Source organism: Scardinius erythrophthalmus, assembly GCF_964197995.2.
Source record: "Scardinius erythrophthalmus genome assembly, chromosome: 11".
NCBI classification, from domain to species: Eukaryota; Metazoa; Chordata; class Actinopteri; order Cypriniformes; family Leuciscidae; genus Scardinius; species Scardinius erythrophthalmus.
This window is the reverse complement of record NC_138231.1, coordinates 4,626,777-4,651,644: the sequence shown is the minus strand read 5'-3', so window position 1 is coordinate 4,651,644 and position 24,868 is coordinate 4,626,777. Positions and strand designations below refer to the sequence as shown.

The 24,868-nt window shown below is 39.4% G+C and overlaps 2 protein-coding genes across 2 annotated transcripts in view; both read right to left on the bottom strand.

Annotated features, from left to right (window-relative positions):
• Positions 1 to 18,961, bottom strand: part of LOC308698790 (leukocyte elastase inhibitor-like) — a 125,884-nt gene extending 106,923 nt beyond the window's left edge. The window contains exon 1 of the mRNA XM_081379131.1: positions 18,892 to 18,961. The gene's annotated coding sequence lies outside the window, so the exon portion shown is untranslated. The remainder of the gene's footprint in view (positions 1 to 18,891) is intronic.
• LOC308698792 (leukocyte elastase inhibitor-like) lies at positions 9,147 to 19,015 on the bottom strand. Its single transcript, XM_081379134.1, has 7 exons — positions 18,876 to 19,015; positions 15,897 to 16,070; positions 15,170 to 15,298; positions 14,898 to 15,015; positions 14,665 to 14,786; positions 9,884 to 10,057; positions 9,147 to 9,695 (listed from the first exon to the last, which is right to left on the bottom strand). Exons 2-7 carry the CDS (start codon positions 16,059 to 16,061, stop codon positions 9,291 to 9,293), a joined length of 1,113 nt encoding a protein of 370 aa, XP_081235260.1. The 5' UTR covers positions 16,062 to 16,070; positions 18,876 to 19,015; the 3' UTR covers positions 9,147 to 9,290.
• Positions 19,016 to 24,868: the final 5,853 nt, after the last annotated feature.

Here is a 24,868-nt window from a genome sequence, read left to right as displayed (position 1 = left end):
TCATGTTCCCCGGTGCTTCGGTGTCCCTGGTATCGTTGACGAAAAATTTACGGGGGCCCCAGCGCGGGGGGGGAAGTGGCCCCCGGGGACCAAATGAAATTTTTCCGTAAAAGTCTAGTAGACCAACATACCATAAAAATTTCTTCATCCTCGGTGCCACGGTTCAGGTAGTTATTTAGGAAAAACTGCATTTTTGGGGGTTTGGGGGGGCCCAGCGCGGGGGGGGAGTGGCCCCCGGGGACCAAACGAAATTTTTCCTTAGAAGTCTAGTGGGGCTACATGCCCACCAAATTTCATGTTCCCCGGTGCTTCGGTGTCCCTGGTATCGTTGACGAAAAATTCAGTAAGGTAACGGAAAAAAATAAAAATAAAATTTTGACAATCCCTATATGACCGCTTTCGCTAGCTACGCTAGCGGCGGTCATAATTACATGCCATTGCAACATTCGACATAAAGTCGACATAAAGCTTTTAAGTTTTTAAAGGGGGGGGGGGGGTGAAATGCTCATTTTCACTCAATCTCCTGTTAATCTTGAGTACCTATAGAGTAATATTGCATTCTTCATATCTCCAAAAAGTCTTTTGTTTTATTATATTTTTAATTGAAAGATAGACTGTACAGAGTCTTTCCGGAAAAAAACGAGCGGCTGGGGGCGGGCCATGTGGGCGAAGCTTTGCTGTGCTTACCCGCCTAGCTAACAACACACAGAGACATTTGTTCAACAGTTTTACTCACCGTTCCAACACACGACCGCGAACCTTTATCATTGTGACTGCTCGATCCTTAAGCATTAGACGATCTGCAAATCCGTCGATCTGGGCTTTGTTTATAAAACAATCATCGTCGAAATGCAGGGAACAACAGTCTTACACAACTCCGTTTATGCTCAGGAAAACAAACTCCATCCACGGGTTCCTTAACGCTGGGTTCTTTGGGAATCTGTGCAGGGTTGTCTTGCCCTGGCAACCAAAAACACACTTCTTTGGTGACAATGACTTCCCAAAAGCCGGGCAGGGCGCTTTGATGGCGAACTGCTTTCACTCTCTTGCTCTGTTCTACGAGTGCGCGCGCGCCCGCGATCTTACCGGAGAAGTGCCCTTTGGACCCATATAAGGAAATTACGCTCTATCTTACGTAAGACAGAGCCATACTCAAAAAAAACTTTCCGAAACTTGTGACAAACCGGAAGGAGTATTTTTGGAACAAAAATACTCCTTCAAACGTACAACTTAGTTTTTGAAACTTTGTCTATGTTTAGCATGGGAATCCAACTCTTTACCAGTGTAAAAAACTCAGTATGCATGAAATAGCATTTCACCCCCCTTTAAACAAGTGAGCAACATTACAACATCCAGTGATCAGGTCAGGTTGGTGCCATCACGGGACTTCAGTTAGGCTAACAGAAACAAACTGAATTTTTATGATGGTAGGACAATGCAATAGCTACAATAACAGAGAGGTTAACGTCTTTATGGTATTTGGTGTTGGAAAATAAATAAATACTTAAAATGTTGTGTTTCCAAATGAGAAAGCACGTCCATTGAGTGAGATCTGTTCTTTGTCATTGAAACGAATATCCGTGTGTGGACCACGGAAAATGAGTGTCATTGACTTGCGTTGGAGTTATATATCCGTGGTCTCACCACAGACTCATCACTCTGTGCTCCTAATCCAGATTTTAGTTCTGACTATAGCCAAGCGAGCAATAGGTGTAAAACGCCATCAAACTGGGTTTTATGATGACAGGACGAGACAAAATGTCAAGTTAATTACATGCCATTGCAACACAGTTGACCTAAAGCTTATAAGTTCCTAAACAAGCCAGAAACATTACAACGTCCATGAGTGAGGTCCGGTTGTTGCGGTCCGTGGACCGTGGTGCCATCACGGGACTTTGGTTAGGCTAACTGAAATTTTATGATGACAGGACAATGCAATAGCTACAATAACAGACAGGTTAACGTCATTATGGCATTTGATGTTGGAAAAGAAACAAATACTTCAAATGTTGCGTTTCCAAATGAGAAAGCTCGTCCGTTGAGTGAGTTCTGTTCTCCCGTCATTGAAACGGGTATCCGTGTGTGGACCACGGAATGTCAGTGTCATTGACTTGCGTTGGAGTTATATCCGTGGCCGCATCACGGAATTTGGGGCGATTCCGTGATGGCTCCACGGATTTTGAGTTAAGGGTCCGTGGACATTTCACGGAATACTGTGAGACCAGGTTGGCAATTCAAGATGGCAAAACCACAGACTTAGTTGATCTTATGACGAGAGCAGAAGCTGTTGTAGTCACCCTGAATGAGTGTTTACGACAAAGTATCGTAATGAGCCCAAGATGTGTTTGGATTCATTAGAGATCCATAAGTCTGTTTTACTGAGCACGTAAGGTTTAATCTCTTCGTTTCTCCATGTTCACATGATTGAGCCGTACGAGATGTTTTTTCCTGCCACCTCATTAGTGCGGCCCACATGGAGAGCTTTATCTAACAGGAAACGCATCATAACACGGTTCCATCCTGACCCGCAGGCCTGCGTTTCCTTTTGAAGTCCAAATCCTCCACCTTCACATTGACAGTGTGATCTACGCATCCTTGTAAACAACAGATTACTGATTCAGTGTAAACACATGGATGCTGTGGTGTCAGAGGAACTTATCTCTGAGTCATGATTTTCTATATTTAAGCGCCGTCTGTCCAGCTAGAGATTTATTTAAAAGGATGTTTCAAAATGTATATCAGTCGGTTTGGCGTTATATACTGACAAATAGTTGCTGTAATACAGTAATGAATTTTTTTTGTAGTTATTAAAGCCATAATAGGTAGGAATTCCGTTTGGTCAAACAACGACCCATAGAGTAGCTGTGGACTACTTGTATTTAACGTTACTGTCGTAAATACCACTCACGCAGAGCAGTCTCTTCACTCACGGCCTGATCCCCTCCCCCCTGTATACCGGTCCCTGTTCAGTCAGATGGAAGCTGTAACGAGTGGCAGTAAGGTGTGTCCCCTTTAAGAGCTGCGCGCGCCCTGTTTAACTTTCGGCAGTCTGTATTGTATATGCGCCTCGAACATTCCGTAAGCGGATTGTTTCTGTTTGATGCTCATTCGTGTCCTATTTTTGTCTATCAAGTAATGCTGGTAAACGGTAAAACGTGTGACAGACAGTTACACGAGTTCGATTGGGTAATAACAGAGACAATTTCTATAAAAGGACTTTGGTAATAAACACAACGCGTTTCAAATCGTCGGACATCGAACATCGAGCTAGCCTCCGAGGATGTCTAAGTTACTAATCCATCAACAAGAACGCCAGGTGCTTTTTAGCTCACACCAACGAGTGAAAGCTTGTCCGAGTGATATACAATAAAAGCAATATACTTACAAGTCCAACAGCATGTGAGGACGTGTTGTGGGAAGTGAGGTAGCCAATGCCGTAAAGCAGTCGAATTTTGTAGTTCTTTTTGTGCGCGGGGGTTACTACCCGAACCCCGAAGTTTAAAAATACGATTAAAAACGATACAGACCCCGTCAGGCTATGGCAGACATGTCATTCAACCTATTGTAAGTCGATGTACCATCACAAGAGTCTTGGAAATTATGAAGGTTGAAAAGTTACCTAGTGCTGCTTTAAATAAATAAATGCACAAATTAACTAAAACCGATGCTATTTAAATAATATATAATTTTTATTTTTATTTATTAATTTATTGCACTGCAGTAATGAAATGCAAAAAATAGGCTGCATGTTCTTTATCAAAAAAAAAAAATATATATATATATATATTTGCTGTGAAATATAACTGTAATGTTCAGGGCAGTTTTGCTTTCATGGACTTTTAGTTTGTAACTTTGTTTCCTGTTTTCTTTTTTCCATGGAATGGAATGTTTTACAATGGTTTAATTGGTTGTCATAGCGACACATTGTTTGATTGATTTGATTCACCTGTTCCTCATTTACCCCTTCAGGTAGTTCTCTGGCTGTTATTCTCCTGCTGGGTTTGATGTGCTCCGGCATATATATATATATATTTTTTTTTTTGCCAAGTATTATTTATAAACATGACTGCTGAGTTTATTGTAGATCCTGCCTCTCCTCTTCCTTTGACAAAAACAACCTTGACAGATGTACAGACCCAGAAGAGATTATAATGAATCTACCAGCAGTCCAGCTTCTCTGCCTCACACAAGAGGATCGTTCCTTCAAGGACCACCTTACCGGTGAGTTTTTAGATCTGGCTCCCTCCTCTTTTGACAATGCCATTCAGTTCCTCACCCCACCTCTGCTGGCTCCCTTCAGCCCCTCGGCTCTTCTTTCGGTGGCTCCGGTCAGCTGCTCAGATCCTCGTTGGGCTTTCCGGTCTCCAACTCCACCTTGCTGTTTTGATCCCCTGGCTTCACCTTGGCCCATCAACCAGTCGGCCTCTCGCTCCCTCTTTTCTACCTGGGACGTCATCTACCTCAGTCCTCTAGAATTTTGCCTCCACCGTGGCCGCTCCTCACCATGGCTCTGCCTTGGCCTTCTGGTCCTTCGACGTCTCCCGTTCTCTTCCTCTTCTTGGTTTTGCCAGGGTCTCACCTTTCCCGACTCCATCTCTGTCGGTCAGGTTTCTGGCTCCTCCCTCCTCTGGCCTTTGCTGGCTTCTCCCTCTGTTGTCTCCACTTTGGTATCTCCCTCTGTTGGCTCCACTTTGGTCTCTGTTTTCTATTTGAATATATTTTAAATTGTAATTTATTCCTGTGATCAAAGCTGAATTTTAGCATCATTACTCCAGTCTTCAGAGTCCTTCAGAAATCATTCTAATATGATGATTTAATGCTCAAGAAACATTTCTTATCAGTGTTGAAAACAGTTGTGCTGCTCCATATTTCTTTTTAATCTGCAATACACTAACATTCAAATACATTTTATTAAACAGTGAAAAATCTAGCAAAATATCTATCTATCTATCTATCTATCTATCTATCTATCTATCTATCTATCTATCTATCTATCTATCTATCTATCTATCTATCTATCTATCTATCTATCTATCTATCTATCTATCTATCTATCTATCTATCTATCTATCTATCTATCTATCTATCATTTTGTCTTATATAGCCTAATGAATAATTCAGGAAGTACTGTTAAGGATTTCCACTCATTTCACATAAGCGAATCCAACATTTGCTACTCTCCATTCCCACTGTGTTTTCCAAAGGAATAAACGTCAGATGATTTCACATTACATCAAGTTTTATTTTAGCCCATTGTAACTCTAAACGGAAGTGTATTAATCCACAGAGGCAGCGCGTGGGAGTGATAAATGAAAGAGGAGGTTCAACACTTCCTCCCCAGCGTCTCAGAAGTAATGATTCACCGGCCTGTATATCCACTTAATTCAGACATTATAGATGCTAACAGACTCAGCCTGAATGGATTTAGGTTCCCACTAGGTGGCAGACATAGCTAAGCAATGCTAGACATGATTACCTTGGAGCGTCCGGACTTGAAGAAGCCTCATATGGTAGGCTAAATTAGCTTAAAAGGTTAGTTCACCCCAAAATGAAAAATTCTGACATTACTTACTCACCCTCATGTTGTTCCAAAGCTGTCTGAGTTTCTTCTGTTGAACACACAATAGATACTTTAAAGCATGATAAACGTAATGTAGAGCCACTGTAGTCACTTGGACTATTTTAACAATGTTTTTAATAACTTTTCTGGGCCGACGAGTTTCGGTCCCTCTGAAAGCCTGTGGAGGAGTGATGCAGCCGTCAGATTTAATCAAAAATATCTTAATTTGTGTTCCGAAGATGAACAAAAGTCTTACGGGGTTGTAACAACATGAGGGTGAGTAATTACTGACAGAATTTTCATTTTTGGGTGAACTAACCCTTTAAAGAAGGTGACCAGACGTCCCGGTTTTTGGTGTTCTGTCCCCTGAAATGTCCCCGTTTTACCGCTCGTTCAAAACAACCCGCAAATACATTGTGCACAGAAAGTGTACTGTTAAAACATATGCATTGGTTGTTATAATTCACACAAAATGGTTTATTTTCATATATCTGGTATACCTGCCTGAATGAGCGTTTTTTCCCCTTTAATTGCTGTGATGTAACCACGAGCCTACATAATTTCCTGTTTTGTCTCCTCCTCTTCCTCTCGGCATTATTAATGCACCGAAGAGGTGAGTTATTTTTGGCTCCTGCTAATCTTAATTCATCTTAATTTTAATTGTTGCTTTTATGTCTATATCTTCACTGCAATTTATGTGTATTTTGTTATTTTACTTGACTGTTTGGTTATTTTTGTCATTTTGCCCCATTTAAGTCTTTGTCTTTGGCCTATATGTGGAGATGAAAGCACATGGTGATTAAATGTAGGCCTACATCACGTTTGTTTTATAGAGCAAAATAAGGGTGATATACTCAGAGGCTGCTTTTTTTTGTAGGCTACATCAGATAAAATCCAGTGAAACTGTTTTCCCGTGTCTGTCTCCACTACGCCACACAAGGCTGACAAGTGTTTAAATAGCCTAACTGGTGTTGCGAGCCACCGGTTACAATTGCGAAAAAGCTCGACCAACATACAGCAACCTGCTGGTTATGGGAATAGTGTAGTGATTATTTAACAGATGGCGTTGAGCTACGCTGACTCTACTTGGTCGCGCGCGCGCCGCTACTTCAATAAACCTGGACGAGAACCATTATCGTCAAATATCAAAATAAACCTTGTTATTGCTTTCGAGGTAGTAACATATAATAACTATTCATGTTAAATTAAAGAAATATTGTTTGTATGTGCGTGCTTTATAACAGTGCCTTAACAGGGTGAAGGATTGTTTTGCACAATTTCACAAAAGTCCACAAAAGTTCCAGTCACAAAACCCAGTAACTTAATTCCCCCCAAAACTAAACAACTACACCCGCAACAAATACATTTGTAGAATACAGTTTCTGCTTATTTTTATAATTAATTTTTGTAAAGTCGTAATTTTGTTGTATATATTGTTTTGATCTGCTTGCTATTTACAATGGTTATTAACTTTTCATTGTGTATTTTTGTTCCCTTTTTTTTTTGCAGGTGTGGTGAATTGTACTAAAACCAGACCAAAAGTCCTAGTAATCAAACTAAATTGTTATAATTGTTAATGTTGATGATAATATAGGGAACCCACAACAATAAAAAACAAACAAATAAAAAACATGCAAAAATGAAAATGTAAAAAATCCATCAAAAATGTAGGTATTGTCCCTGTTTTTTAATGAATAGATAATAATAAATGTGATTTTTGTGACATTTTGACCACTCAAATAGGAAATGTCCCCGGTTTTATATTTCAGAAATAGGGTCACCTTATTGACTTAATTTTTCCTACAATGGAAGCCAATGGCTACTGTCAACTGGCCTGACTACGTCAGACTTCGTACTTCCGCTCAATTTCAGTCGCTTCTGTACTCAGTCTGAGATAGCGACCGTTTTCCCCGTTTTCCTCCGGCCTCAAAACAGCCGGCCAATCAATGAATAGAGGGCGGGCTGAGAGCCGTGACGTAGACGCTGATTGTACCATGGATGCGTAGATTTACTTCACATAATCTGCAAAAGTCGTTCACAGCCATGTTCACTCCGGTATTTCGCTCGATGGTTTTGTTTTCGCATCATACATGTGTTTACAGTGGAAGTTAGATGCGGCTGAGCATGCGCATAACACACGCCATAACCAAACGTTATGTGATTGGCTTATGGGTAACCAATGATTTTAAACTTCAGACAAGCGCCCCCTCCGCAAGAAAGAAAACGCTTTTCAATTATGCCCTTCCAGACTCTGTCTACAAAGCAAAGTGAAGTAGCAGAGTTTGGTATTACCAGGCTAACTGTCAACTGCCTGAATACAAACATTATTCAAAATACCTTATTTTGTGTCCAACAGAAGAAAGAAACTCAGTCATGAGGGTGAGTAAGTGATGACAGAATTTTCATTTTTGGGTGATCTATCCCTTTAAGGCCTTTTCACACCAGAATCGATAACTATTATACATTAGGGTCAACTTTCTTGAGCTGTATCAACAGGTGAACATACATGTATAATTGTGTAGGGAAAACAACCCACGCGTAGCGGCACAAACAGCCTTCTTCATACCCTGAAGAAGGCTGTTTGTGCTGCTACGCGTGAGTTGTTTTTTCCCCAATGTCTTTTAAATTTTCTATCATGAAATAGCCAGTCCAATAAAGGCTTTTTATAATTTTGATGATCGGCTGCCAATCGTTCATCGGCAGGGAAAAATCTATCGAAAAGTGATTCCAATGATATTGTTCCACTATGTCGTTATCGTTATAGTTGTGGTGTAGACTTAGGTGATTGTATTGTGTCCCTATACAATCACCGACTCACGCACACAATTTGGACCAAATCTGTTAAGTAAGATGCAATAGAAGCAGACTGAATAGCTCCTTTCCAGTGAATAAGGCACCATCTCACAAACAGAGAGACTCTGAGGCCTGTTGTTTCAGTTTGAGAATAGTTTTAGCAAACACTTGCTTTTTGGGCTAAAGAAGGTACATTTTTTTTTTTTTTTTAGCAGTGTTCATCGCAATGGTAACTCGGAGCAGGTTTCATACTGGGCTAGAGATCGCATTCACAAACCAAAACTGGACCAATCAGCTGTGTGCAAAATGATAAAGCCACTCCCACTTAGTTATTCACTTGCATTGAAATAGTCAGATATTTTCTGTCAGCTGCCTTCTCAAACTTTCGTTGCAGCAGCAGTGTTTATTCCTGTACTGTAAATGTGTTTAAATTCATGATATTTTTCATAACGATCTCATCTTCAGTAGAGAAGTGAACTGATGCTCTGGATCAAACCCTGAGTTGACAGCGGACGTTTATATCGAGCATTGTGAGATGGCTGAACCTGATTTAAACCGGGTTAGAGATGTATTTTTTTTGGCAACTATAAACCTCTGAAACTCAGCAGGTGTTTCATTCTCCCTCTTCATTCTATAAATTGAATTTATACTTTGAGCTGAGCTTAATTATTTAAATAGTTTGTCGAGTCATTTACATTAATTTCCAACCTGTAACTGACACTTTACACAATAAGTTATGTCTAAGAAAAAAAGGACACAAGATTCTGCCTTATTTCTTTTATTTATAGTTTTTCAGTTGAAGTAATCAACCATTTTGAGTTTTCAGAATTTTGTTTAAAGCAGACATTCCAAGCAAATCAATTTTGAATGTAGATACATTCAATATAATCACTGTGTACTGTAATTTAATATGGCTACTCTGTTGTTCAGATTCAGGTCATGGGGAGATGAAGCGGCTCCAGAAGATGATGCTCTTGGTGGGGTTGTGCCGGATGAAGAAAAGGAAGGGATGGTCTGCAACAAAACTCTCTTCACTTTTCTCACTGAGACAACGACTTTGGACAGCTGGATCACTGCCTCCAGCCACATCTGTGCCTTCCTCGTTCACCTCCACAGAAGACTTATGCACCACTTTGGGCACCTTTGACGGTCCAGGCGCCATGCCAGATAAGTCACACTTTTCATCAAACAGATCAGTCATGCCCAGAGTCTTCAGGACCTTCTCCAGATCATATTTCTCCTGCAGCTTAAAGCGAGGCATTATAACAGTCACATCTGTGGGAATCATATTGTCCGGCTCAGTCCACTCTTGAAGCTTTTTATAAGTGATTGATTCTACCAACTTAGAGGAAGGGGAGAAAAATAAGAGACAGACAGGGAGAGGCTTTTAATTGTTTCCCATTTCATGTTACACCAAACCTACACAGCAATCCAAATTTTCATGTAGACTTTATCTTAATTATGCCGTTCCAACTGAAGTAAAAGCAGTAAAGGAGGTTCAGTTGCTGTTCATGTGACTGCCTGTTTTACCTTCAGTAGCCCATCGCTCTGGTTTGGGAGTATAATGAGCATGCTCAGATCTTTATTTGCATAAGGGATCTCCAGAATCCGAGCTTCAGTGGGACGTTGGTATTGTCTGTGTGGGATTTTACCCACAGGAAATTTATTCGTCTTACCCATCATTGGCCAGTTTACTCCTTTGTCCTGACATTTAAAACACAGACAGATTGGACATTAGTGATGCTGATGTGTTATCTGTGCTGATGTCTCTCTTCCTTTACAAAAAATAAGTGTACTTCAAGTTCATTTTTATTAAGTATACTTAAGTCCAAGTATATTTTTAAGTACACAATATGTAATAAGTATACTAATATCAATGTAATAGTAGTAAACTTGTAAGTGTACTATTTCAGTGTTACTTGGGACTAAATTGGCTTACTTTTTAGTTTTTCGACATTTTATTCGGTAAGGTTAGGCAGTTTTGATTTATGCTGTTTAAATTTCTGTCAATGGTGGGGAAAGGGTTAAGTAGATTTGAAGTAAATTCCTATGTACACTACCAGTCTACTAACCTACACAGAAATTCACATACTCAGAATTACAAATCAATATTTTCCAACAATTATTATTATTTTTTTTTACAGTCTATGTAGTAGGCCTATAGCACCAACTGACAATGTCGTAATGTTGTCGTTGTCTGTAGTTTTTGCTCGAACTCTTTTAAGCAGCAATAATGATCGGCTGTCAATCGTTCATTGGCAGGAAAAAAAAACAATCTGTGATGACATTGATATTGTTCCACTATGTCATTATCGTTATAGTTGTGGTGTGAACTTAGCCGATAGTGTCTCACATCATCCACACACGAACGCAAGCACGGCACAAACAATATCATGAATTTAACACATCTCATCTTCAGTAGAGAAGTGAACTGATGCTCTGGATCAAACCCTGAGTTGACGGGTAACGTTTATATAGAGCATTCTGAGCCGGCTAAACCTGATCTAAACCAGGTTAGAGTTGTGTTTTTTTGTCAACTCTAAACCTACTCTGAAACTCAGCAGGTGTTTCATTCTTCAAAAGAGTAAGAGTTGTAGTGAATTCCTATGTACACTACCAGTGGACTATCCTGGGGCCCGTTCTTCGTACGTTGCTTATTACATCCGAGATCAAATGACACATCCAAGATGATATCATCGTGCGAATCATGATCTGGCTAACTCGGTTCTTCGAACACACTTGCCGGATATGATTAGTATCGCTGGATTGAGTTATCTGAGATAATTGCGCGTTCATGCGCTGGTTAAAAGGGGATATGTATCGATAGTAGAAACATTGATCAGCAACGCTGCTATTGGCTGCTCAGCGTGGCCAAAGAGCGTTCTCAGTTTTTCCCCTCAGCAGAGCAAGAACTAATAGTCGAAGTTTATTCGGAATTTTAATGTTTAATCAAAACGCCAGGGAACACCTCAAAGTCTGCAAAAGCCAGGAGAGAGGGCTGGCAAAAAGTAGCAGACAATTTAAATCCGTTAGAAGTGGCCATGTTAGATGTTTTTATCACTTATTAGCCTATATTTTTGTATTTTAATAATTGCATAATTACTTTGTGCATTGTAATGTCAGTCACCATACTAGAACATGGGAACAAATAAAAGTGAAGTACAAAAATATTCTACATAATGGTAATTTTTTTGTTATATTATAGTCTCTTTTATAAAAGGCACTGTTAAATAAATGGTTGTCTGATTATAAAAGCAACCAAGAAAAAAGCTGAGAAAAAAAAGAAGAAAAGATCTTACTCTCCTACACTGTAAAATAATTTTTGCTGCATTAAATTAAGGCTGTATAGTCATTTCAACTGTTAAATCTTGAGTAATGATGAATTGCTTTGACTTGTGAAAGTGAAAACTGATAAACTTATGTTAATGTAAAAATATTTTGCCATGAGTTATTGATCACATTTTTCCCCAGTGTAGTTCATTGTAATGACATTGTGTTTTCCTCTTTTGTGCAATTTTACACAATACACCAACACTTGTATCTGTTCCCAAGAAAGTGGTGGCTGAAATATGTGCAGTAAGTGGACATTTTCTAACTTTCCAAAGGAAAGAAAGTATAAGACTTTGTAATGTCCATTTGTTTCCATTGCACTGGACAGTGAATAAACCCTCTCAGATAACTGTCATATGGAGGAACTAGCCTACCTGCAAGCGCATAAATAACTTTACTTCATTTATACTTGTATGCTTTATGGCTGCAATATAAGTAGCAGGATTCCACATCTACAGAAAGGCCTACAGAAGAGTCTGCACAGACAGAGGAGACATAGGCCTACAGGTGGGCAGTGAATAGCCAACTTTTCCTTTTTATTTGTTGCATGAGGCATGTGTCTAATATCACTTGACCACTGGCTTTTCTTTACAAAGAACAAATAAAATAAAACTCAAGGAACTAAGCTTTGTCTTTTATTAAACATTTAATGAAAAGGTTTTTTATTTTTATTTTTTTTTTATGTTGTGTAATATGGCACATGCAACAATGTCACAGGCCCTGTCAGGTGTGCAACCCTCAGACTTTTCAGACACTGAAATCTTCCCTTTAGTTAGCCAAAGTTCATTTCATTGTGTGCACTTGTCCTGGCTAGAGCTGCATTGTAACTGGTTTGGGTCAGGGAATGGGGTCATAAAACACCTGTCTGCAGACAAGAACATGTCATAATCACCTATGAAAAAATGCAGTTCTGTTAGGATCAGCATAAGTGTATGCAATACAGTGAGCTTGATATTTAATTGTGGAACTTTCCTTACCTCTTTCAAATAATGTGCATAAATGTGAATCTCTGAAAATGCTTAAGTCATGCACAGATCCTGGCCATTTTGCTTTCACATTTGTGATATGGAAGATTTTAGTCAAGTGCCTTTTTTATTTTATTTGATATAATATTACTAATCTGGAATATTAAGAATCACAATAGTAACTGGGCTGCACATTTACATTGTGAACCCCCTTTCTGTTCACATAATCCCCTTCATTGAGGCCTTGATGGCAGTCTATGGTCTAGCCTATAGTCTACCAATCACGTTAGTGAAGCCTGAGTGACATATACTATTACAGTATATGGCATGGTCATGATTGAATCATCTTCATAAAAAATTATGATAGCCTAAAAAAACCTGCTTTAAAAAAACTGCTTTACAACATTGGGTCTAAAGTGGCTTGGAAATGCCACCAAAAAAAAAAAAAAACTAAAACTGTTTTTTAAACCTAAAAGCGCCAGGTAAACTCCGAATGACACGACAGACAGCACTTTCCATCAGGTTCTCCGCATCTCCAGTAGTGTAAAGGAAAGAGCTACTCGCAAATAATCTTAGGGCAATGCAAACAGTTTGTGCTGTAGTTAAAGACCGACTCCGACAAGTCTAAAATAAATGTGCGTTTCCAACAAATTAATAATGTAAACGACAATCTCACGAGTCACGAGAAAAATATATATCTCAGAATGTGCACTATCGCGCTGCGCTGGACTTCCCGTATCAGCTCCGCTTATGAAGCCGCAGTCTAATCCTGATAACATGAAATAAGCCTGCTCCCGAGCAGGTTTAAGATTGCGCACCTGTTGCTATGACAGCAAGTCCAGGATGAGCGTCGAAGAACCAAACAATCCAAGATCATGCCAAATCGCCAACAATCAAATCCAGCTAACTGAGTTAGCGACGTACGAAGAACGGGCCCCTGGTCTGGCTATCACCAGACCAAGCTCAATCTTTTAAGACTGTACATTGGTCTGCTCTGTATTTTCTACTGCACAAGAGGCGTGATCAATGGGCATAGCTCAAATTACTCTGTACGCAATTGGATAGTCCTTCAACCAACCATTTTCCAGGCAGAAAACGTGTCAACAAATGTGTTGGTTTGTAGCATTGATCAGCGGTTTGCTGAAGCAGCAATGGCATCGAGCGATTTTTGCAGGTTGTGCAAAAAAAACATGAAAGTGAGTAGTACATTATTTACACCCAATCGAGCGATTTGTTTGCTAAACTAAAGCCATTGAGCATTGTCGAGAGGTTAAAAGGAATTGGATTGGATTAAACCCACCAATAGCTGGATAAGCCAGTTTGTGATTGGTTCCCGCAAATTTGTAATGGAAGCAGCAAAGATAAAAGTACAGGTTTCCAGCCTGAGCTGCACGGCGAAATCAAAATCAAATCGCCGGCAGATCAGGCTGGGTTTACCCAGTCTACTAACCTACACAAAAATTCACATACTCAGAATTACAAATCAATATTTTCCAACAATGTAAGTTTATAAGTCACTATGTAAAACTATGTGAAAAACTGATTTAATAGGCTACTCAATCAAAAGTGTTAACCCCACTATAAGCCAAGTTTACTTAGAATACTTAGGTATATATTTAAACACAGAACTTGATCAAAAATACAAGAATAGGCCAAATAACAGAATTTTCTGTCAGTAGTAGTCAAGTATCTTTAAGTGTAATTTTAAGTACATGTCTGAGAAATACAAAGTATATTTCTGAGAAGTATATAACAAGTAGACTGACAGTACTGTATACTTTCTTATTTTAGTTTAAAAGAAGTATACTAATAGCACATTTGAAACATTTATGTAAGGGTTAGATGGAGAGAGACCAGATGAGCTGATAAAAACACTAGCACTAAAGCAATAAGGCACAAGAGATCATGCTTTACAGTGATTCGCCACTAGTTGCACAGCGTTTTAGATATAGATCATCCAGTTTTAGCGTTTTACCATTTTTAGCAGACAAAGCTGAATTGTCTTAACAAAGTTACCTCGCTGGTTAAAATAGGTGTGAAGGACTTGTCCCACTTATCATTGAAGTGCACTGCGCTGATTAGAACAATAGTCGTGTCCTGAGTCACATCTCCTTTATCCAAAAAATTCTTAATTTCATCTAAAATAGAAAGAAAAGAACATCCATCAGAAGAGTGAGAAATTTTGAGAAAATGGTCTAGACTATAGTCTAATAGTTAAAAAACAAATAAGTAAAATTTAATTGAATTACTCCCAGTCTTGTCCTGCACCCAGTAGTTGATTAGTGCTCTCGCAACCACAGGATTTGTCTTGAAGTCAATATTCCTCAAGCTGGCGAAACACCACTCCTCACACATGTCAAGGAAATCCTAACATCATCAATAGGAAGAGAGGGAACATGGCAGCATGGGATTAAAATAACATCAGTGTTCTGACCCAGGCATCTCACTGAATGACGCATTACTTTACTGTAGATTTCAGGAAGTAAATTAACCATTTGCTGTGCTTTCTCAACCAACTCACATCATAAAAATTTAGTGTCCTTTCTCCAAACATGCGGTTCACCAGCTTCAGGCTTCTGTTCTTCCCTCCTTTGTAGAGCTCCTCATACAGATCGTGGTACATAATTTTCATATTGCCAAAGTGGAGGGTCTTAAGAGAAACATAACAAGTTAGAAGTGTTTTGAAGAAAGCATTGTAAAAATGAACATGTATTTTGCTATGTAGAATAGCAGCGACTAATGCATTAAAGGGCACATGTTATGCAAAATTCACTTTTACATGGTGTTTGAACATACCACACAACCACCCTATAATGGTAAAAATCCACCCACTGCTTTGCTATATTTCCCATAAATCATAAACAGTGTCTTAAAGTCAGTTGTTTGTGTTTTCTATACATTGTGACAATGTAACAGACTCCGTTTATGACTGGTGAAGAAATCTGCCATTAGCTCAGATCCTCGTGGAAACACAAGAATGTCTTAGCTACGTGATAAAAAAAACTAAATGTTCTGTTGTTGGCAGTATCAATAAACAGTGTTTTTCTGATCCACTGTGCTACTTTTCCAACTTTTCACAGCCTCTCGCGCAGGAAACGACGTTCTAAAAATGCAGCGCTCAAGTTAAAAGAAGTTTAAACTTTTAAAAAACGCGTGTCTACACCTTGTGTTTTCAACTGCCCATGCGTTTTTAGAGCATTCATGAACATGAGATGAGTTTATAGAGCTATTTGGAGGCTTGAGCTCACCTTAAGCATCTGTTCGGCAGTTTCGCCACTGGCACCCAGGACGACCAGGCCCAATGCAGAGGAGATGCTCAGGGGTGAGAATAACACATTGTCTGTGTTGCCCTTACACAGCACTTTTAACAGGTCAATGGAGAATTTTGAGTTTGCCACAATCAGCGGTTCCATCGTTTAAAGCTAGAATGAAGGAAATTCACTTTAAACATCATGTTAGACCAGCACAGAAAACAGTATAGAAGTAGAGGAATGAAAAGATCAGAAAACAAAGTGTACATCCTGTTCAAGCCACGGACAAGCAATGTTAAAGGGTTAGTTCACCCAAAAATGAAAATTCTGTCAGTATTTACTCACCCTCATGTTGTTCCAACCGCGTAAGACCTTCGTTCATCTTCGGAACACAAATTAAGATATTTTTGATGAAATCAGAGCTATGTCTCACTCCTCCATAGGCTGCTATGTGACCGAAACTTGCTGGCCCAGAAAAGTCATTAAAGAGATCGTTAATATAGTCCAAGTGACTCCAGTGGCTCAATCTTAAGTATATCAAGCGACGAGAATACTTTTTGTGCGCAAAAACAAACAAAAATAACGACTTTATTCTACTTTTCATTTCCTTCTCTCTGGGCCTCTAGTTGGTTCGCGTAGTCTTTTTGCGCAGCGCGTCTGTGTTACACGTCACCACGTAGGCTCACTATTGGCCGACGCCGGTCATGTGTGTGATGCGTGATGACGTGCAACACAGACGCGCAGTGCAAAAACACTACGAGGCCCAGAGAGAAGGAAATGAAAAGTGGAATAAAGTCGTTATTTTTGTTTGTTTTTGCGCACAAAAAGTATTCTCGTCGCTTGATATACTTAAGATTTAGCCACTGGAGTCACTTGGACTATATTAACGATCTCTTTAATGACTTTTCTGGGCCAGCAAGTTTCGGTCACATAGCAGCCTATGGAGGAGTGAGACATAGCTCTGATTTCATCAAAAATATCTTAATTTGTGTTCCGAAGATGAACGAAGGTCTTACGCGGTTGGAACAACATGAGGGTGAGTAATTACTGACAGAATTTTCATTTTTGGGTGAACTAACCCTTTAATATTATCTGATGTGCTTTCCTAATATGTGAAAGTCAAATATGGATTTTTTATATAAAATCAAAACAACAGAACAGCCCAAAACTCTTTAGCTTTAAGAAAGCACCAAAGGAAGCGTCTTTCCCTCTTAATGAAAAATGATATGACGCAGCGCATGAAAATAGTCGACACTATAGTCTACCGAGCTGGGGACTATTTTCAGGCGCTTCGTCACATCATTACGCCTACTGGACCCATGATACGGCAGCAAAGTTGTGCAGGAATGAGAGTAGTCTATAGTTCCTAGCCATATCAGCCTAGAAAATCGCAACTTTTCATTTCCCATCGGTGTTAGTTTACGATGTAACTACAGAAGAGTCAAATTTTAAATAGGAAAAATATCGAAACTCTTTGGTCATTTTTTTGAGAGAGATGCTAATGGTCTTGTCCGATTCAATGATCTATGCTAAGCTATGCTAAAAGTGGCACCGCCAGACCCGGAGATCGGCTGAATGGATTTGAAAACGGTAAAACTCAACTGTTTAACTCTGGGGGAGTTGTAAAATGAGCCTATTTACAAAAAAAAGTGGAGTATCCCTTTAAAAAGTCTTAAAAAGTTTAAAATTCTGAACTTTAAATTTAAGGCCTTAAAACGTCTTAAAAACGGCCAGATTTTCATTCGTGGTCTTAAATTTAATTTAGTCATGTCTTAAAAAGGTTTCTAACCTCATTCATTTCCAGAAACGCTGGCCGCAGAAAGTAGCAAAAAAGTATCAAGTCGAGCTCCAGTAGCTCGTGGCCTGATTTGAGGTAGCTCGCCAACAGGCCGTTCACATATCGCGTCTTTTGCGCGCTCAAGTTAGTTCAAATGTAGGCGCGCGGTAAGCACTCTCAAAATTGAAGCGACGCTCTCGTTTTTTTCCAGGCGCAGTGAGATAAAAAAAAAACCTCAACTCTTCAGAATGCCGCAAACGCACCGCAGGTCGCATTGAAAGCTCAGTCAACAGGAAGGATGGGGGTGCACCCAAACACTACGTATGTTTTTCTCTTCTCCGTAAATAAATCTTGTAGCAGAGCTACAGCAAGCGTTTTTCGGTGGTGGAAATCCATTAGCCACTAAAACTTTTTTTGTCATTGTGGAGAGCGCAGTGCATGGTTGCATAGCAATGACATACGCCAGTTACGCCACGGGAAAATCGGACCGAATTTTACTATTAATAATAAAAGATAAGCTAAAGTGCATTGTGATGTGAATGTCAGTAATTTATATTTTTTGACTCATTCTTTTTATAAAAAATGATTTAAAGGCTGAAATATGTGAGGTTTATCTTTTTATATAAACCTAACTTGTACATGTTAGTATATAACATGTTGCAAGACACTTTTAAAATCTGGCTATCATTTGTAATGGTATTATTCTAATGTTTATGTAAACAAAAAGTGCATATTGATGCTAATTTAATTTGTTATTTGCTGGTTTTCGACATAAAACTTGGTGAATTGATTTCATTGTGTAGTAATAGTACTTTTTGAACAGGATTCTGTGATAACCGTGATCATTTTTGTCACTATAATCATGAAATGAAATGTTCATGCCATTTCATCTCTAGTTATGATCAACTAAAATCAACTAATTATGTGTTTTTTTACAGTATAATATGCAAAGTACAATTTTCTATTAAAAAAAATTATATCTGATTCTGTTCTTTTCTCTGACACGCGTTGTTGGGTGTGGAAGGTTACTAATGTGATTGCTTTATCTGTAAATTAAATTAATGCTTTTTCAATTACTGAATTCATTGAAATAAAATGAATTCTTTGATTTGAATATTTTTTTGGCAATGCGTCGTGTAGGTCTTAAAGTTCAATCTTTATGGTCTTAATGTCTTAAAAAGGTCTTAAATTTGACTTACTGAAACCTGCAAGAACCCTGACCGATAAAGAAAGTGATGATTCGTTCTCTCCTTGATACGAGGTGCGTCTTCACAACTGCCCTACTAACACAAGTCTCATTGCTCCCAGTTATAAATATATATAGAGAGACATACACGCACCCGCACATACACGCGCACACACACACACATTCTCTCACTCACTCACACATTGGTGCGGCATTGGCAACTTATTGTGTAATCTAAATTATCTAAGTGTATTTCTGTGAAAATGATTGTGATTTCCTGTAAATACTTGTGTAACAAGACATCACTCTTTCCAGATAACCTGAAAGATTACCTTGAGCTGGCTTGGACTCAAGAACAAAAATACATACAAAAAGAAAGCAACACTGAATCTGCAGATTGTCCACATCATGCAACATATGTTGGTGCTCCTTTACAAATCCAACTTCACATCAATGCTGAATAATGTCAGTTGAGACGAGATAAGACACAGATTTCTGTATGCTGTTAGAAACTTTCCATAGAGCAAGCATATCTTGGAGAATTGGTGCTGTTCTAGGCATAGGGTGGGCCCAACAATCATTTAATTGATTTAATTATTTTTTTTGGTTACTGCACTTCATTTGAGGTTAAATGATAAATAAAAAATATTCAAGGCAGTATTATCGAAAACTTTGTCACTTTACAGAAGTTTTCCACCGATGGCCATAACTTCTTTAGAGTATGGATATAAAATGCACATATGGAAATTACAGTAGTGGTAGACCGGGATGAAAACTGAAAACCCTTTTCATTGAGAGGGAAAGATGATTTATTTATTTTTTGAGCTAAAGCACTGTCTTTGGACTGTTCTGTTGTTTTGATTGTGTATAAAAATTCTGCATCTAACTTTTCACATATTAGGACAGCACATTAATGTTGCTTGTCCGTGGCTAGAACAGGATGTACACGCTGTTTTCCACGTTGTTGTCATCGCTTTCTGCCAGGACTTTTACTTTCAGGGGGGGTGTTATTGAGGTTAGTAACGGTTTTATCACTCAAAATAAATATCTATAAGAACACAATGTGGCTATTAATAACAATATATTCACTTATCTTTATAAATACATTCATGGAACCATACAACTAACTAATTAATACTGTGTATAATGGATTATGACCATGTGCATTTAAATATATTTTACCGCTGCATGAGGCAGTTCAGATGAGAAGGTTGATTATCAGCATTGTGCAATAAGCTTGCAGCACCAAATTTGTTAATACTAGGCGGTTATTTCACAGCCTTAACTATACTCCTCGTAAAAAGGATGGGTAGAGATGATATGATATTCATATTACACATGCTCAGTCATCCCCTCTTCTTTCCTGGAAGAAAGCAGATACATGTGACCATTCCTTCTACAAAAAATAAATGGTAACAGTTTCTATGAAGCCCATGCTCATAATGAATTATAGCCCCATTTTATTCTTACTTGTAAGCATTACTATTCTAAAAATATATTAATAAAGACTCATTAAGATCTATACTGCATTATAAGAACAGTTATAGTTACATTAATATTTTTTATAATTATAAGTCATGCATTTGCTTTTTCAATGTGCATGCTCACAATCATTTATACACTGATTTATAAATTATAAAATAGTTCCAGAGACACTTGTTTGCTGTACCAATTAGTTATCAATAATTGATATTATGTCTTCAATGGCTGATGTTTGCATTAGAGCAGTGTTCTTCAACCCTGCTCCTGAAGGACCCCCAACACTGCACGTTTTCTGTCTCCCTAATCAAACACACCTGATACAATTCATCAGCTCATTAACCCATGTGATAATGAGCTGATGAATTGAATCAGGTGTATTTGATTAGAGAGACAAAGAAAACGTGCAGTGTTGGGGGTTCTTCAGGAGCAGGTTGAAGAACACTGCATTAGAGGTCATGAATGGTCATTTTGATTTGTTAAAATCTAAATCTCTTCAGCCATATAGCAGTTTGAAATTATACTTAAATATTGTTGCATGTAACATTAAAAGAAAAAAGTTTTCAACATTGTATTAATGACTTCCATTCCATCCCATTTCCATTACTTTATCAAAATAATTATTGGTCTTTAGTTACATTTTACAAATAAACAACTTAAAATGTAAAATGAGCACATCTTCATGATTTCGGAAAACTGCATTCTATATTTTAACTTTACATAAAGCCTGTCACAATCAGAAGGCGGCAGACAAGGTTGGGGTGAATAACAAGTTTATTATAAGTGTAGAGGGTGAGCAATGCAGGGAGAAAATGCAGTTACGATGATATCAGATGTGGTGAAGACTTATGCCGAGTTCAGACTGCACGATTTTCAAAGTAGTCGGGTAACTGTTCTTTTCACACTGCATGACTATCCAGGGTAACATTCAGTTGCTGGTGTGTTCACACTGCACGATGCATCGCCGACAGGAGGTTTCACACTGCATGACTTTCATGAGGAAGAATCGCCGACAACTTCTGTCTGGTCCGCAAACTACGTTTCGCAACCAAACACACGCGAGAAGTGATAAGGAAGTAACGCAAAATCCTGCGTGCGTAAGACCGCAGTTCTCGCGCGAGTTTTAAATTGTTATTAAAAATGATAGCCTGCAAGAAGCTTGCGATCCAAATTACCTGTGCACTGATTTGCAGCGAAAAGGGGAAAAAGAAAAACATTATGCATGAGGAAATGGCTGGGAAGACAAGGGGAGCAAGGACTGTGTGTTCTGCAAAGAGAGTTTGGGGTAAATAAATAATTTTGCAATGTGCTGCTGTTGCTGCTGGTCAAGCAAATGTTTGTGCTTTGTTTCTGTTTGATATAATTGTAAATATATCTATTAAAATACTGATATTGTGGTCTATAACTCCTCCCCGAACTCCCCGCTGCTCTGTATCTTGCTCTCATTGGCTGTTGGTCATCGCCGATGTAGTTTTCAGTCAGAACACTTTCACACAGCAGGATTTTGAATCGCCGACAGGTCCAGATATTTAGCATGCCAAATATCTCACGGGCGTCGGCGACTCGTCGGTGATTCTCTCAGATCGCGTCTTTGCTCATTCACACTGTGTGATTGTCACTCGCGTGAACGAGCACCGATTTGCCTGTGATTTCGGGCATTTGTCGGCGATTTCTCAAAACCTGTCGGCGAGCCAAAATCGGGGCTAAAATCATGCAGTCTGAACTCGGCATTAGCTGAACTGAAATGATGATGAAGAGAAGAAACATGATGATGAAGATGGGAAGAACAGGACTTCAGGTCAGTAGATGGGAATTCTCAGGTGAGTAGTCTGTAGTGCTTGTCATAGATGAGGAAAGTAAACAGGAATGGCGGCAACTCGGGTGAGTAGTCTGTGTCGCTTGTCAAAGACGAGACCAGACACTGGTGAAATGCTGAGGGAAGTGTTAAATAGTGCTGGATGATGATAAGTGATGATTGGTGATAGGAAACTGTGATCTGTGATTGGGAAGTGCATGCAGGTGAGGGCCATGGATGATGATGGGAAATGTAGTGAGGAGGTGATGATTAACTGGAAACCGTGACAGTACTCCCCCCTCCCGGTAGGGCGTCCTGGAGTCGTCTTCTGGAGGGTCAGCAGGGACTGATGACTCCAGGACGGTATCGGCAGTTCGGGTGACCAGGATGGAGCAGGCGGCCAGGGCGGAGCCGGCAGCTCGGGGGACCAGGGCAGGGCCGACCCTTCGGGCGGCCATGGCAGATAGACCTTCGTGGCCCTTCTGTGGGAGCCCTGGCATGCAGGACTGACGTGAAGAAGCTCAGGCTCGGAAGACATGACGTGAACAAGCTCAGGCTCGGAAGACATGACGTGAAGAAACTCAGGCTCGGCAGGACTGATGGATAGTTCCGGGCAGGCAGATCGTACAAATGGAGGAAGACAGGGTACATCAGTGTCGAAGTCTATTAAGTCCATTTCCTCTGGACTCTGGACAAGGACAGAAACAGGGGACTCAGGAAGGGTGATCTCGATGGGAGAAGACTCAGGAAGGGCGGACTCGGCGGAATGAGAGAATGAGAAAGGGACATGGGTGACTGTGGTTGAATGGTGGTGTCTTCATCCGCTCTGCCAACGACGAATGAGGACCCATCTATCCAGAGCGCAAAGTCGATTTTTATATATATATATATATATATATATATATATATATATATATATATATATATATATATATATATATATATATATATATATATATATAAATATATATATATATATAAATCATCTTTATCATCTTTCACCCTCTAAATCACCCTCTATCATCTTTCAAGCGTCCATTCTGGGTCTCCTTGCAGCATCACATAGCGGATCTCATCATACAGCCCGCACCAAAATCCCTCCATAAGGGTGAGGTCACTGAAGTGGCTTGGTGACGAACTCTGTGACATAATCCTCCAGGATTCTGCCATTCTGAAAAATAAAAACTGTTGTTCCTTCCATCATCCTTCCATTATTCAAAGGGCCAACATTTATAGAAGCGATTTCAAAGCTTCTCACTGGTCTTCTGTCACAATCAGAAGAAGGCAGACAAGGTTGGGGTGAATAACAACAAGTTTATTATAAGTGCAGAGGGTGAGCGATGCAGGGAGAGAATGTAGTTATGATGATGTCAGATGTGGTGAAGACTTGAACTGAAACTGAAATGATGAATGTCTTTGCAGGAAGATGAAGAGAAGAAACGAGATGATGAAGATCAGCAAAGACGGGAAGAACGGGACTTCAGGTCAGTAGATAGAAATTCTCCGGTGAGTCAGTAGTGTCATAGACAAGGAAAGTAAACAGGACCAGTGGCAACTCGGGTGAGTAGTCTGTATCGCTTGTCAAAGACAAGACCAGACACCAGTGAACTGCTGAGGGAAGTGTTAAAGGGCACCTATTATGCAAAATTCACTTTTACATGGTGTTTGAACATAAATGTGTGTTGGCAGTGTGTGAGCAAAACCACCCTAGAATGATAAAAATCCACCCAGTAGTTTTTTTACTATCTCAATAAATCATAAGCACTGTCTCAGAACACCCTGTTCTAGATTTTCCTCATTGTGACGTAGAAATGAGCTAAGCCCCACCGACGTGATTTGATTGACATCTGGTTTTGGCATAGACCCCGCCCTCGGTGATCTGTTCTGCACACCATCGCCATTATGTTTCGACGACAGCCGGTAATGAAGTGTAGGTGTTCTTCTGTGGGATGTAAGAATGGACATACTAGTCTTCACTGACATCAGAGCCACTGAAAACGCAGCGGATGGATTTTATTTATGAAGAAAAGGCACCACTTAAACTTCCTAAATACGAGATTCATTTTCTGACTGACTGTTTAGTGAACGAGGGTCAAAGTTAATCCTAGAGTGTGGATCGTTGCCTACAGTTCGCGATCCAACGTCACCTCCAGAAAAAGTAAGTGTATTTTATGATTTTTGAGCAAATCGATGTCAGCAAGTTCAACAGCAAATGCGTCTAAAGCTATTTATTGTCGTCGTCGTCATAGGATGTCTCAACAAACAACGTCAGACAGTTTTATGTCACGTAGGCAATTTTTTGCAGCATTTACAAATGTAAATAAATTAAGGTCTGCTCTATCTCCATAGACAGTAGGCTATATAAACGTCTATCTCCCTCCCCTTAAGAAAAAAATATAAAAAATCGTTTGTACTTAACAGTAGTGTGTGTGTGTGTGTGTGTGTGTGTAGTTTCAAAAAATTGCGCGAACGTTATCACAGTTCGTGTGTGTGTGTGTGTGTGTTGCACATCCATAATGGCAAAAGGGACGCGATTAAAACTTTGTAAGTACAGAAAGGTATCAAATAACCATTCCGAGACGTTTAGTCCATTCTCATTCGTGTTTATTCTGTGCCAGACTCTCATCATCATTTGGGTCCAGCAGCAGGGCGGGGATATGCAGCTCATTTACATTTAAAGTGGTACACACAAAACAGCTCTTTTTAAAACAGGCCCCAAAAATGGCATTTTC